This window comes from Hypanus sabinus, chromosome 6 (genome assembly GCF_030144855.1).
Source record: "Hypanus sabinus isolate sHypSab1 chromosome 6, sHypSab1.hap1, whole genome shotgun sequence".
Lineage (NCBI taxonomy): Eukaryota > Metazoa > Chordata > Chondrichthyes > Myliobatiformes > Dasyatidae > Hypanus > Hypanus sabinus.
In genome coordinates this window covers 129815996-129832544 of record NC_082711.1, presented here as the reverse complement: position 1 = coordinate 129832544, position 16549 = coordinate 129815996, and the positions used below count along the sequence as shown (strand labels likewise).

General features: G+C 46.3%; 1 protein-coding gene across 1 annotated transcript in view; it reads left to right on the top strand.

Moving 5' to 3' along the window:
• The window catches only part of p2rx1 (purinergic receptor P2X, ligand-gated ion channel, 1), a 102653-nt gene extending 86555 nt beyond the window's left edge, over positions 1-16098 (top strand). Inside the window, exon 11 of the mRNA XM_059971485.1 lies at positions 15985-16098. Within this exon, the coding sequence (XP_059827468.1) occupies positions 15985-16098 (114 nt within the window). The remainder of the gene's footprint in view (positions 1-15984) is intronic.
• The last annotated feature ends 451 nt before the right edge of the window (positions 16099-16549 follow it).

Sequence of the window (16549 nt, the reverse complement as noted above, 5' to 3'; positions counted from 1 at the left end):
TTGCAATCTGGAATCCAGAACACCAGGTAGAAATCCTAGAACTCCATCCCCATCAGCTCTCTGGAATCCACAACACCAGGTTGAAATCCTAGAACTCCATCCCTATCAGCAATCTGTAATCCACATCAGCAGGTAGAAATCTTACAAATCCATCCGCATAAGCACTCTGGAATTGACAGCACCAGGTCGAAATCCTAGAACTCCATCCACATCAGCAATCTGGAATCCACATAAGCAGGTAGAAATCCTAGAACTCCATCCGCATAAGCACTCTGGACTTGACAGCACCAGGTCGAAATCCTAGAACTCCATCCCCATCAGCACTCTGCAATCAACATCACCAGAGAGAAATCCTAGAACTCCATCTCCATCAGCACTCTGGAATCCACCTCACCAGAGAGAAATCCTAGAACTCCATCCCCGTCAGTACTCTGGAATCCACAACACCAGGTAGAAATCCTAGAACTCCATCCACATCCGCAATCTGGAATCCATATCACCAGGTAGAAATACTAGAACTCCATCCACATCAGCACTCTGGAATCCAAAACACCAGGTGGTGATCCGAGAACTCCATCCACATCAGCAATCTGGAATCCATATCACCAGGTAGAAATCCTAGAACTCCATCCACATCAGCAATCTGGAATCAATATCACCAGGTACAAATAATAGAACTCCATCCACATCAGCACTCTGGAATCCACAACAGCAGGTAGAAATCCTACAACTCCATCCCCATCCAAACTCTGGAATCCACATCACCAGAGAGAAATCCTAGAACTCCATCCCCATTTGCAATCTGGAATCCAGAACACCAGGTAGAAATCCTAGAAATCCATACCTATCAGCACTCTGGAATCCACTTCACCAGGTAGATATCCTAGAACTCCATCCCCATCAGCACACTGGAATCTACTTCACCAGGTAGAATTCCTAGAACTCCATCCACATCAGCACTCTGGAATCCACTTCACAATCTACAAATCTGAGAACTCCAACCCCATCAGCACTCTGGAATCCACAACACCAGGTAGAAATGCTACAACTCCATCCCCATCAGTACTCTGGAATCCACTTCACCAGGTAGAAATCCTAGAACTCTATCCCCATCAGCAATTTGGAATCCACAAGACCAGGTAGAAATCCTAGAACTCCATCCACATCCGCAATCTGGAATCCATATCACCAGGTAGAAATCCTAGAACTCCATCCCCATCAGCAATCAGGAATCCACTTCACCAGGTAGACATCCTAGAACTCCATCCACATCAGCAATCTGGAATCCATATCACCAGGTAGAAATCCTAGAACTCCATCCAAATCAGCACTCTGGAATCCACTTCACCAGGTAGAAATCCTAGCACTCCATCCACATCAGCACTCTGGAATCCACAACACTGGCTAGAAGTCCTAGAACTCCATCCACATCAGCACTCTGGATTCCACATCAACAGGTAGAAATCCAAGAAGTGCATCCGCATCAGCACTCTGAATCGACAGCACCAGGTAGAAATCCTAGAACTCCATCCACATCAGCAATCTGGAATCAACTTCACCAGGTAGAAATCCTACAACTCCATCCACAACAGCACTCTGGAATCCACATCACCAGAGAGAAATCCTAGAACTCCATCCCCATTTGCACTCTGGAATCGAGAACACCAGGTAGAAATCCTAGAACTCCATCCCTATCAGCACTCTGGAATCCACTTTCCAGGTAGAAATCCTAGAACTCCATCCCCATCAGCACTCTGGAATCCACTTCACCAGGTAGAATTCCTAGAACTCCATCCACATCAGCAATCTGGAATCCATATCACCAGAGAGAAATCCTAGAACTCCATCCACATCAGCAATCTGGAATCCATATCACCAGGTAGAAATCAGAGAACTCCATCCACATCAGCAATCTGGAATACATATCACCAGGTAGAAATACTAGACCTCCATCCACATCAGCACTCTGGAATCCAGAACACCAGGTAGAAATCCTACAACTCCATCCCTATCAGCACTCTGGAATCCACTTCTCCAGGTAGAAATCCTAGAACTCCATCGCCATCAGCACTCTGGAATCAACATCAATAGAGAGAAATCCAGGAACTCTATCCCCATCAGCACTCTGGAATCCACATCACCACAGAGAAATCCTAGAACGCCATCCCCGTCAGTACTCTGGCATCCACTTCACCAGGTGGAAATCCTAGAACTCCATCCCCATCAGCAATATGTAATCCACAACACCAGGTAGAAATCCTAGAACTCCATCCCCATCAGCAATCTGGAATCCACAACACCAGGTAGAAATCCTAGAACTCCATCCACATCAGCAATCTGGAATACATATCACCAGGTAGAAATACTAGACCTCCATCCACATCAGCACTCTGGAATCCAGAACACCAGGTAGAAATCCTACAACTCCATCCCTATCAGCACTCTGGAATCCACTTCTCCAGGTAGAAATCCTAGAACTCCATCGCCATCAGCACTCTGGAATCAACATCAATAGAAAGAAATCCGGGAACTCTATCCCCATCAGCACTCTGGAATCCACATCACCACAGAGAAATCCTAGAACTCCATCCCCGTCAGTACTCTGGCATCCACTTCACCAGGTGGAAATCCTAGAACTCCATCCCCATCAGCAATATGTAATCCACAACACCAGGTAGAAATCCTAGAACTCCATCCCCATCAGCAATCTGGAATCCACAACACCAGGTAGAAATCCTAGAACTCCATCCACATCAGCAATCTGGAATCCATATCACCAGTTAGAAATACTAGAACTCCATCCACATCAGCACTCTGGAATCCACAACACCAGGTAGAAATCCTACAACACCATCCCCATCTGAAACTCTGGAATCCACATCACCAGACAGAAATCCTACAACTCCATCCCCATCAGCACTCTGGAATCCACTTCACCAGGTAGAAATCCTAGAACTCCATCCCCATCAGCACTCTGGAATCCACTTCTCCAGGTAGAATTCCTAGAACTCCAACCCCATCAGCACCCTGGAATCCACAACACCAGGTAGAAATGCTAGAACTCCATCGCCATCAGCAATCTAGAATCCATATCACTAGGTAGAAATCCTAGAATTCCATCCACTTCAGCACTCTGGAATCCACAACACCAGGTAGAAATCCTACAACTCCATCCCCATCAGTACTCTGGAATCCACTTCACCAGGTAGAAATCCAAGAACTCTATCCCCATCAGCAATTTGGAATCCATATCACCAGGTAGAAATCCTAGAACTCCATCCCCATCAGCAATCTGGAATCCACTTCACCAGGTAGACATCCTAGAACTCCATCCACATCAGCAATCAGGAATCCATATCACCAGAGAGAAATCCGAGAACTCCATCCACATCAGCAATCTGGAATCCATATCACCAGGTAGAAATCCTAGAACTCCATCCAAATCAGCACTCTGGAATCCACTTCACCAGGTAGAAATCCTAGCACTCCATCCACATCAGCACTCTGGAATCCACAACACCGGCTAGAAGTCCTAGAACTCCATCCACATCAGCACTCTGGATTCCACATCAACAGGTAGAAATCCAAGAAGTGCATCCGCATCAGCACTCTGAATCGACAGCACCAGGTAGAAATCCTAGAACTCCATCCACATCAGCAATCTGGAATCGACTTCACCAGGTAGAAATCCTACAACTCCATCCACAACAGCACTCTGGAATCCACATCACCAGAGAGAAATCCTAGAACTCCATCCCCATTTGCACACTGGAATCGAGAACACCAGGTAGAAATCCTAGAACTCCATCCCCATCAGCACTCTGGAATCCACTTCACCAGGTAGAATTCCTAGAACTCCATCCACATCAGCAATCTGGAATCCATATCACCAGAGAGAAATCCTAGAACTCCATCCACATCAGGAATCTGGAATCCATATCACCAGGTAGAAATCAGAGAACTCCATCCACATCAGCAATCTGGAATACATATCACCAGGTAGAAATACTAGACCTCCATCCACATCAGCACTCTGGAATCCAGAACACCAGGTAGAAATCCTACAACTCCATCCCTATCAGCACTCTGGAATCCACTTCTCCAGGTAGAAATCCTAGAACTCCATTGCCATCAGCACTCTGGAATCAACATCAATAGAGAGAAATCCAGGAACTCTATCCCCATCAGCACTCTGGAATCCACATCACCACAGAGAAATCCTAGAACGCCATCCCCGTCAGTACTCTGGCATCCACTTCACCAGGTGGAAATCCTAGAACTCCATCCCCATCAGCAATATGTAATCCACAACACCAGGTAGAAATCCTAGAACTCCATCCCCATCAGCAATCTGGAATCCACAACACCAGGTAGAAATCCTAGAACTCCATCCACATCAGCAATCTGGAATACATATCACCAGGTAGAAATCAGAGAACTCCATCCACATCAGCACTCTGGAATCCACAACATCAGGTAGAAATCCTACAACACCATCCCCATCTGAAACTCTGGAATCCACATCACCAGACAGAAATCCTACAACTCCATCCCCATCAGCACTCTGGAATCCACTTCACCAGGTAGAAATCCTAGAACTCCATCCCCATCAGCACTCTGGAATCCACTTCTCCAGGTAGAATTCCTAGTACTCCAACCCCATCAGCACCCTGGAATACACAACACCAGGTAGAAATGCTAGAACTCCATCGCCATCAGCAATCTAGAATCCATATCACTAGGTAGAAATCCTAGAATTCCATCCACTTCAGCACTCTGGAATCCACAACACCAGGTAGAAATCCTACAACTCCATCCCCATCAGTACTCTGGAATCCAATTCACCAGGTAGAAATCCAAGAACTCTATCCCCATCAGCAATTTGGAATCCATATCACCAGGTAGAAATCCTAGAACTCCATCCCCATCAGCAATCTGGAATCCACTTCACCAGGTAGACATCCTTGAACTCCATCCACATCAGCAATCAGGAATCCATATCACCAGAGAGAAATCCGAGAACTCCATCCACATCAGCAATCTGGAATCCATATCACCAGGTAGAAATCCTAGAACTCCATCCAAATCAGCACTCTGGAATCCACTTCACCAGGTAGAAATCCTAGCACTCCATCCACATCAGCACTCTGGAATCCACAACACCTGCTAGAAGTCCTAGAACTCCATCCACATCAGCACTCTGGATTCCACATCAACAGGTAGAAATCGAAGAAGTGCATCCGCATCAGCACTCTGAATCGACAGCACCAGGTAGAAATCCTAGAACTCCATCCACATCAGCAATCTGGAATCCATATCACCAGGAAGAAATCCTAGAACTCCATCCAAATCATCACTCTGGAATCGACTTCACCAGGTAGAAATCCTACAACTCCATCCACAACAGCACTCTGGAATCCACATCACCAGAGAGAAATCCTAGAACTCCATCCCCGTTTGCACTCTGGAATCGAGAACACCAGGTAGAAATCCTAGAACTCCATCCCTATCAGCACTCTGGAATCCACTTTCCAGGTAGAAATCCTAGTACTCCATCCCCATCAGCACTCTGGAATCCACTTCACCAGGTAGAATTCCTAGAACTCCATCCACATCAGCAATCTGGAATCCATATCACCAGAGAGAAATCCTAGAACTCCATCCACATCAGGAATCTGGAATCCATATCACCAGGTAGAAATCAGAGAACTCCATCCTCATCAGCAATCTGGAATACGTATCACCAGGTAGAAATACTAGACCTCCATCCACATCAGCACTCTGGAATCCAGAACACCAGGTAGAAATCCAACAACTCCATCCCTATCAGCACTCTGGAATCCACTTCTCCAGGTAGAAATCCTAGAACTCCATCGCCATCAACACTCTGGAATCAACATCAATAGAGAGAAATCCAGGAACTCTATCCCCATCAGCACTCTGGAATCCACATCACCACAGAGAAATCCTAGAACTCCATCCCCGTCAGTACTCTGGCATCCACTTCACCAGGTGGAAATCCTAGAACTCCATCCCCATCAGCAATCTGGAATCCATATCACCAGAGAGAAATCCTAGAACTCCATCCACATCAGGAATCTGGAATCCATATAACCAGGTAGAAATCAGAGAACTCCATCCACATCAGCACTCTGGATTCCACATCAACAGGTAGAAATCCAAGAAGTGCATCCGCATCAGCACTCTGAATCGACAGCACCAGGTAGAAATCCTAGAACTCCATCCACATCAGCAATCTGGAATCCATATCACCAGGAAGAAATCCTAGAACTCCATCCAAATCAGCACTCTGGAATCGACTTCACCAGGTAGAAATCCTACAACTCCATCCACAACAGCACTCTGGAATCCACATCACCAGAGAGAAATCCTAGAACTCCATCCCCATTTGCACTCTGGAATCGAGAACACCAGGTAGAAATCCTAGAACTCCATCCCTATCAGCACTCTGGAATCCACTTTCCAGGTAGAAATCCTAGTACTCCATCCCCATCAGCACTCTGGAATCCACTTCACCAGGTAGAATTCCTAGAACTCCATCCACATCAGCAATCTGGAATCCATATCACCAGAGAGAAATCCTAGAACTCCATCCACATCAGGAATCTGGAATCCATATCACCAGGTAGAAATCAGAGAACTCCATCCTCATCAGCAATCTGGAATACATATCACCAGGTAGAAATACTAGACCTCCATCCACATCAGCACTCTGGAATCCAGAACACCAGGTAGAAATCCTACAACTCCATCCCTATCAGCACTCTGGAATCCACTTCTCCAGGTAGAAATCCTAGAACTCCATCGCCATCAGCACTCTGGAATCAACATCAATAGAGAGAAATCCAGGAACTCTATCCCCATCAGCACTCTGGAATCCACATCACCACAGAGAAATCCTAGAACTCCATCCCCGTCAGTACTCTGGCATCCACTTCACCAGGTGGAAATCCTAGAACTCCATCCCCATCAGCAATCTGGAATCCATATCACCAGAGAGAAATCCTAGAACTCCATCCACATCAGGAATCTGGAATCAATATCACCAGGTAGAAATCAGAGAACTCCATCCACATCAGCAATCTGGAATACATATCACCAGGTAGAAATACTAGACCTCCATCCACATCAGCACTCTGGAATCCAGAACACCAGGTAGAAATCCTACAACTCCATCCCTATCAGCACTCTGGAATCCACTTCTCCAGGTAGAAATCCTAGAACTCCATCGCCATCAGCACTCTGGAATCAACATCAATAGAGAAAAATCCAGGAACTCTATCCCCATCAGCACTCTGGAATCCACATCACCACAGAGAAATCCTAGAACTCCATCCCCGTCAGTACTCTGGCATCCACTTCACCAGGTGGAAATCCTAGAACTCCATCCCCATCAGCAATATGTAATCCACAACACCAGGTAGAAATCCTAGAACTCCATCCCCATCAGCAATCTGGAATCCACAACACCAGGTAGAAATCCTAGAACTCCATCCACATCAGCACTCTGGAATCCACAACACCAGGTAGAAATCCTACAACACCATCCCCATCTGAAACTCTGGAATCCACATCACCAGACAGAAATCCTACAACTCCATCCCCATCAGCACTCTGGAATCCACTTCACCAGGTAGAAATCCTAGAACTCCATCCCCATCAGCACTCTGGAATCCACTTCTCCAGGTAGAATTCCTAGAACTCCATCCACATCAGCATTCTGGAATCCACTTCACAAGCTACAAATCCGAGAACTCCAACCCCATCAGCACTCTGGAATCCACAACACCAGGTAGAAATCCTAGAACTCCATCGCCATCAGCAATCTAAAATCCATATCACCAGGTAGAAACCCTAGAATTCCATCCACATCAGCACTCTGGAATCCAGTTGACAAGGTGGAAATCCTAGAACTCCATCCACATCAGCACTCTGGAATCCACTTCACCAGGTAGAAATTCTAGAACTCCATCCCCATCAGCACTCTGGAATACACAACACCAGGTAGAAATCCAAGTCCTCCATCCCCATCAGCAATCTGGAATCCACATCAGCAGGTAGAAATCCTAGAACTCCATCCACATCAGCACTCTGGAATCCTCATCACCAGGTAGAAATCCTAGAACTCCATCCCCATCAGCTCTCTGGAATCCACAACACCAGTTAGAAATCCTAGAACTCCATCCCTATCAGCAATCTGTAATCCACATCAGCAGGTAGAAATCTTAGAAATCCATCCGCATAAGCACTCTGGAATTGACAGCACCAGGTCGAAATCCTAGAACTCCGTCCCCATCAGCACTCTGGAATCAACATCACCAGAGAGAAATCCTAGAACTCCATCTCCATCAGCACTCTGGAATCCACATCACCACAGAGAAATCCTAGAACTCCATCCACATCAGGAATCTGGAATCCATATCACCAGGTAGAAATCAGAGAACTCCATCCACATCAGCAATCTGGAATCCATATCACTAGGTAGAAATACTAGACCTCCATCCACATCAGCACACTGGAATCCAGAACACCAGGTAGAAATCCTACTACTCCATCCCTATCAGCACTCGGGAATCCACTTCTCCAGGTAGAAATCCAAGAACTCCATCCCCATCAGCACTCTGGAATCCACATCACCACAGAGAAATCCTAGAACTCCATCCCCGTCAGTACTCTGGCATCCACTTCACCAGGTAGAAATCGTAGAACTCCATCCCCATCAGCACTCTGTAATCCACAACACCAGGTAGAAATCCTAGAACTCCATCCCCATCAGCAATCTGGAATCCACAACACCAGGTAGAAATCCTAGAACTCCATCCACATCATCAATCTGGAATCCATATCACCAGTTAGAAATACTAGAACTCCAACCACATCAGCACTCTGGAATCCACAACACCAGGTAGAAATCCTACAGCTCCATCCCCATCAGCACTCTGGAATCCACTTCACCAGGTAGAAATCCTAGAACTCCATCCCCATCAGCACTCTGGAATCCACTTCTCCAGGTAGAATTCCTAGAACTCCATCCACATCAGCACTCTGGAATCCAGTTGACAAGGTGGAAATCCTAGAACTCCATCCACATCAGCACTCTGGAATCCACTTCACCAGGTAGAAATTCTAGAACTCCATCCCCATCAGCACTCTGGAATACACAACACCAGGTAGAAATCCTAGAACTCCATCCCCATCAGCACTCTGGAATCCACAACACCAGTTAGAAATCCTAGAACTCCATCCCTATCAGCAATCTGTAATCCACATCAGCAGGTAGAAATCTTAGAAATCCTTCCGCATAAGCACTCTGGAATTGACAGCACCAGGTCGAAATCCTAGAACTCCGTCCCCATCAGCACTCTGGAATCAACATCACCAGAGAGAAATCCTAGAACTCCATCTCCATCAGCACTCTGGAATCCACATCACCACAGAGAAATCCTAGAACTCCATCCACATCAGGAATCTGGAATCCATATCAACAGGTAGAAATCAGAGAACTCCATCCACATCAGCAATCTGGAATCCATATCACTAGGTAGAAATACTAGACCTCCATCCACATCAGCACACTGGAATCCAGAACACCAGGTAGAAATCCTACTACTCCATCCCTATCAGCACTCGGGAATCCACTTCTCCAGGTAGAAATCCTAGAACTCCATCCCCATCAGCACTCTGGAATCCACATCACCACAGAGAAATCCTAGAACTCCATCCCCGTCAGTACTCTGGCATCCACTTCACCAGGTAGAAATCCTAGAACTCCATCCCCATCAGCACTCTGTAATCCACAACACCAGGTAGAAATCCTAGAACTCCATCCCCATCAGCAATCTGGAATCCACAACACCAGGTAGAAATCCTAGAACTCCATCCACATCAGCAATCTGGAATCCATATCACCAGTTAGAAATACTAGAACTCCATCCACATCAGCACTCTGGAATCCACAACACCAGGTAGAAATCCTACAACACCATCCCCATCCGAAACTCTGGAATCCACTTCTCCAGGTAGAAATCCTAGAACTCCATCGCCATCAGCACTCTGGAATCAACATCAATAGAGAGAAATCCGGGAACTCTATCCTCATCAGCACTCTGGAATCCACATCACCACAGAGAAATCCTAGAACTCCATCCCCGTCAGTACTCTGGCATCCACTTCACCAGGTGAAAATCCTAGAACTCCATCCCCATCAGCAATATGTAATCCACAACACCAGGTAGAAATCCTAGAACTCCATCCCCATCAGCAATCTGGAATCCACAACACCAGGTAGAAATCCTAGAACTCCATCCACATCAGCAATCTGGAATCCATATCACCAGTTAGAAATACTAGAACTCCATCCACATCAGCACTCTGGAATCCACAACACCAGGTAGAAATCCTACAACACCATCCCCATCTGAAACTCTGGAATCCACATCACCAGACAGAAATCCTACAACTCCATCCCCATCAGCACTCTGGAATCCACTTCACCAGGTAGAAATCCTAGAACTCCATCCCCATCAGCACTCTGGAATCCACTTCTCCAGGTAGAATTCCTAGAACTCCAACCCCATCAGCACTCTGGAATACACAACACCAGGTAGAAATGCTAGAAATCCATCGCCATCAGCAATCTAGAATCCATATCACTAGGTAGAAATCCTAGAATTCCATCCACTTCAGCACTCTGGAATCCACAACACCAGGTAGAAATCCTACAACTCCATCCCCATCAGTACTCTGGAATCCACTTCACCAGGTAGAAATCCAAGAACTCTATCCCCATCAGCAATTTGGAATCCATATCACCAGGTAGAAATCCTAGAACTCCATCCCCATCAGCAATCTGGAATCCACTTCACCAGGTAGACATCCTAGAACTCCATCCACATCAGCAATCAGGAATCCATATCACCAGAGAGAAATCCGAGAACTCCATCCACATCAGCAATCTGGAATCCATATCACCAGGTAGAAATCCTAGAACTCCATCCAAATCAGCACTCTGGAATCCACTTCACCAGGTAGAAATCCTAGCACTCCATTCACATCAGCACTCTGGAATCCACAACACCGGCTAGAAGTCCTAGAACTCCATCCACATCAGCACTCTGGATTCCACATCAACAGGTAGAAATCCAAGAAGTGCATCCGCATCAGCACTCTGAATCGACAGCACCAGGTAGAAATCCTAGAACTCCATCCACATCAGCAATCTGGAATCCATATCACCAGGAAGAAATCCTAGAACTCCATCCAAATCAGCACTCTGGAATCGACTTCACCAGGTAGAAATCCTACAACTCCATCCACAACAGCACTCTGGAATCCACATCACCAGAGAGAAATCCTAGAACTCCATCCCCATTTGCACTCTGGAATCGAGAACACCAGGTAGAAATCCTAGAACTCCATCCCTATCAGCACTCTGGAATCCACTTTCCAGGTAGAAATCCTAGTACTCCATCCCCATCAGCACTCTGGAATCCACTTCACCAGGTAGAATTCCTAGAACTCCATCCACATCAGCAATCAGGAATCCATATCACCAGAGAGAAATCCTAGAACTCCATCCACATCAGGAATCTGGAATCCATATCACCATGTAGAAATCAGAGAACTCCATCCTCATCAGCAATCTGGAATACATATCACCAGGTAGAAATACTAGACCTCCATCCACATCAGCACTTTGGAATCCAGAACACCAGGTAGAAATCCTACAACTCCATCCCTATCAGCACTCTGGAATCCACTTCTCCAGGTAGAAATCCTAGAACTCCATCCCCATTTGCACTCTGGAATCCAGAACACCAAGTAGAAATCCTAGAACTCCATCCCTATCAGCACTCTGGAATCCACTTCACCAGGTAGAAATCCTAGAACTCCATCCCCATCAGCACTCTGGAATCCATTTCACCAGGTAGAATTCCTAGAACTCCATCCACATCAGCACTCTGGAATCCACTTCACAATCTACAAATCCGAGAACTCCAACCCCATCAGCACTCTGGAATCCACATGACCACAGAGAAATCCTAGAACTCCATCCCCGTCAGTACTCTGGCATCCACTTCACCAGGTAGAAACCCTAGAACTCCATCCCCATCAGCAATCTGTAATCCACAACACCAGTTAGAAATCCTAGAACTCCATCCCCATCAGCAATCTGGAATCCACAACACCAGGTAGAAATCCTAGAACTCCATCGCCATCAGCAATCCAGAATCCATATCACTAGGTAGAAATCCTAGAATTCCATCCACATCAGCACTCTGGAATCCACAACACCAGGTAGAAATCCTACAGCTCCATCCCCATCAGCACTCTGGAATCCACTTCACCAGGTAGAAATCCTAGAACTCCATCCCCATCAGCACTCTGGAATCCACTTCTCCAGGTAGAATTCCTAGAACTCCATCCACATCAGCACTCTGGAATCCACTTCACAAGCTACAAATCCGAGAACTCCAACCCCATCAGCACTCTGGAATCCACAACACCAGGTAGAAATCCTAGAACTCTATCGCCATCAGCAATCTTAAATCCATATCACCAGGTAGAAACCCTAGAATTCCATCCACATCAGCACTCTGGAATCCAGTTGACAAGGTGGAAATCCTAGAACTCCATCCACATCAGCACTCTGGAATCCACTTCACCAGGTAGAAATTCTAGAACTCCATCCCCATCAGCACTCTGGAATACACAACACCAGGTAGAAATCCAAGACCTCCATCCCCATCAGCAATCTGGAATCCACATCAGCAGGTAGAAATCCTAGAACTCCATCCACATCAGCACTCTGGAATCCTCATCACCAGGTAGAAATCCTAGAACTCCATCCCCATCAGCTCTCTGGAATCCACAACACCAGGTAGAAATCCTAGAACTCCATCCCTATCAGCAATCTGTAATCCACATCAGCAGGTAGAAATCTTAGAAATCCATCCGCATAAGCACTCTGGAATTGACAGCACCAGGTCGAAATCCTAGAACTCCGTCCCCATCAGCACTCTGGAATCAACATCACCAGAGAGAAATCCTAGAACTCCATCTCCATCAGCACTCTGGAATCCACATCACCACAGAGAAATCCTAGAACTCCATCCACATCAGGAATCTGGAATCCATATCACCAGGTAGAAATCAGAGAACTCCATCCACATCAGCAATCTGGAATCCATATCACTAGGTAGAAATACTAGACCTCCATCCACATCAGCACACTGGAATCCAGAACACCAGGTAGAAATCCTACTACTCCATCCCTATCAGCACTCGGGAATCCACTTCTCCAGGTAGAAATCCTAGAACTCCATCCCCATCAGCACTCTGGAATCCACATCACCACAGAGAAATCCTAGAACTCCATCCCCGTCAGTACTCTGGCATCCACTTCACCAGGTAGAAATCCTAGAACTCCATCCCCATCAGCACTCTGTAATCCACAACCCCAGGTAGAAATCCTAGAACTCCATCCCCATCAGCAATCTGGAATCCACAACACCAGGTAGAAATCCTAGAACTCCATCCACATCAGCAATCTGGAATCCATATCACCAGTTAGAAATACTAGAACTCCATCCACATCAGCACTCTGGAATCCACAACACCAGGTAGAAATCCTACAACACCATCCCCATCCGAAACTCTGGAATCCACATCACCAGACAGAAATCCTAGAACTCCATCCCCATCAGCACTCTGGAATCCACAACACCAGGTAGAAATCCTAGAATTCCATCCCTATCAGCACTCTGGAATCCACATCACCAGGTAGAAATCCTAGAACTCCATCCCCATCAGCACTCAGGAATCCACTTCTCCAGGTAGAATTCCTAGAACTCCATACGCATAAGCACTCTGGAATTGACAGCACCAGGTCGAAATCCTAGAACTCCGTCCCCATCAGCACTCTGGAATCTACCTCACCACAGAGAAATCCTAGAACTCCATTCCCGTCAGTACTCTGGAATCCACAACACCAGGTAGAAATCCTAGAACTCCATCCACATCAGCACTCTGGAATCCAAAACACCAGGTGGAGATCCGAGAACTCCATCCACATCAGCAATCTGGAATCCATATCACCAGAGAGAAATCCTAGAACTCCATCCACATCAGCAATCTGGAATCCATATCACCAGGTACAAATACTAGAACTCCATCCACATCAGCACTCTGGAATCCACAACACCAGGTAGAAATCCTACAACTCCATCCCCATCCAAACTCTGGAATCCACATCACCAGAGAGAAATCCTAGAACTCCATCCCCATTTGCACTCTGGAATCCAGAACACCAGGTAGAAATCCTAGAACTCCATCCCCATCAGCACTCTGGAATCCATTTCACCAGGTAGAATTCCTAGAACTCCATCCACATCAGCACTCTGGAATCCACTTCACAATCTACAAATCCGAGAACTCCAACCCCATCAGCACTCTGGAATCCACATCACCACAGCGAAATCCTAGAACTCCATCCCCGTCAGTACTCTGGCATCCACTTCACCAGGTAGAAACCCTAGAACTCCATCCCCATCAGCAATCTGTAATCCACAACACCAGGTAGAAATCCTAGAACTCCATCCCCATCAGCAATCTGGAATCCACAACACCAGGTAGAAATCCTAGAACTCCATCGCCATCAGCAATCTAAAATCCATATCACCAGGTAGAAACCCTAGAATTCCATCCACATCAGCACTCTGGAATCCAGTTGACAAGGTGGAAATCCTAGAACTCCATCCACATCAGCACTCTGGAATCCACTTCACCAGGTAGAAATTCTGGAACTCCATCCCCATCAGCACTCTGGAATACACAACACCAGGTAGAAATCCAAGACCTCCATCCCCATCAGCAATCTGGAATCCACATCAGCAGGTAGAAATCCTAGAACTCCATCCACATCAGCACTCTGGAATCCTCATCACCAGGTAGAAATCCTAGAACTCCATCCCCATCAGCTCTCTGGAATCCACAACACCAGGTAGAAATCCTAGAACTCCATCCCTATCAGCAATCTGTAATCCACATCAGCAGGTAGAAATCTTAGAAATCCATCCGCATAAGCACTCTGGAATTGACAGCACCAGGTCGAAATCCTAGAACTCCGTCCCCATCAGCACTCTGGAATCAACATCACCAGAGAGAAATCCTAGAACTCCATCTCCATCAGCACTCTGGAATCCACATCACCACAGAGAAATCCTAGAACTCCATCCACATCAGGAATCTGGAATCCATATCACCAGGTAGAAATCAGAGAACTCCATCCACATCAGCAATCTGGAATCCATATCACTAGGTAGAAATACTAGACCTCCATCCACATCAGCACACTGGAATCCAGAACACCAGGTAGAAATCCTACTACTCCATCCCTATCAGCACTCTGGAATCCACTTTCCAGGTAGAAATCCTAGTACTCCATCCCCATCAGCAATATGTAATCCACAACACCAGGTAGAAATCCTAGAACTCCATCCCCATCAGCACTCGGGAATCCACTTCTCCAGGTAGAAATCCTAGCACTCCATCCACGTCAGCACTCTGGAATCCACAACACCGGCTAGAAGTCCTAGAACTCCATCCACATCAGCACTCTGGATTCCACATCACCAGGTAGAAATCCTAGAACTCCATTCCCATCGGCACTCTGGAATCGACAGCACCAGGATTGCAATGGTTGAAAAATGTAGCTCCCCCACCTTCTCAAAGGAACGCAGGGGTGGGCCTTTACCACACCTGGGTGCTGAACACAAAGGAGAGCACGTGCCATTTGCAGGGAAAGGAATCCCTCATCACAGCTTTTCCCTCTGCCTCAATGGTCTCTCCATTGACATGACGCATTGGGGTATCAGTCATGCTGGGAAAGGATCAGTGCTGTGATGGGTAAGCTTTTGCTGCTCAAAGAGAACTGTTTTTCATTATCTATTTCTTTCTTTATAGGCAACTATTGTCTGTGACTTGGTCCTCCTCCATCTCATTTCTAAACGCAACTACTACAAGCAAAAGAAGTTCAAGAACGTAGAAGATTCACTCCCATCGGGGAATGGGAACTAGATAGTCACCAACCAGAGCTCTTGAAATTATCCAAGTCACTAAGTTTGCATTTAGAAACTCAAATCATTTAGACTGAGAAATGTCAATACATAATCTCGGCCATTTAAATAGGACTGATTGGATAACAATATTTCATAGAACATAGACCAGTACAGAACACAAACAGGCCATTCAGCCCACAATGTTGTGCTGAACCAGCTAAAAAGCAAATCAACATCACCCAAACATATATCCTCCTACCTCACCGTGTTCGTATCCCTCCACCTCCCTTCTCAGCTGGATGCTTTTGGATTCCCTTCTAATAGAAGCAAAGGAGAGCTTGAAGATGTCCTTTCTGTCCATCCTGGAGAAATAACACCAATCGTAAGAACTATAACCTCTGCATATCAGGTGACACCACTCCAATTCAGCAACAGCTACAATCCTGGTCACATCCTCCGATCTGGTTACT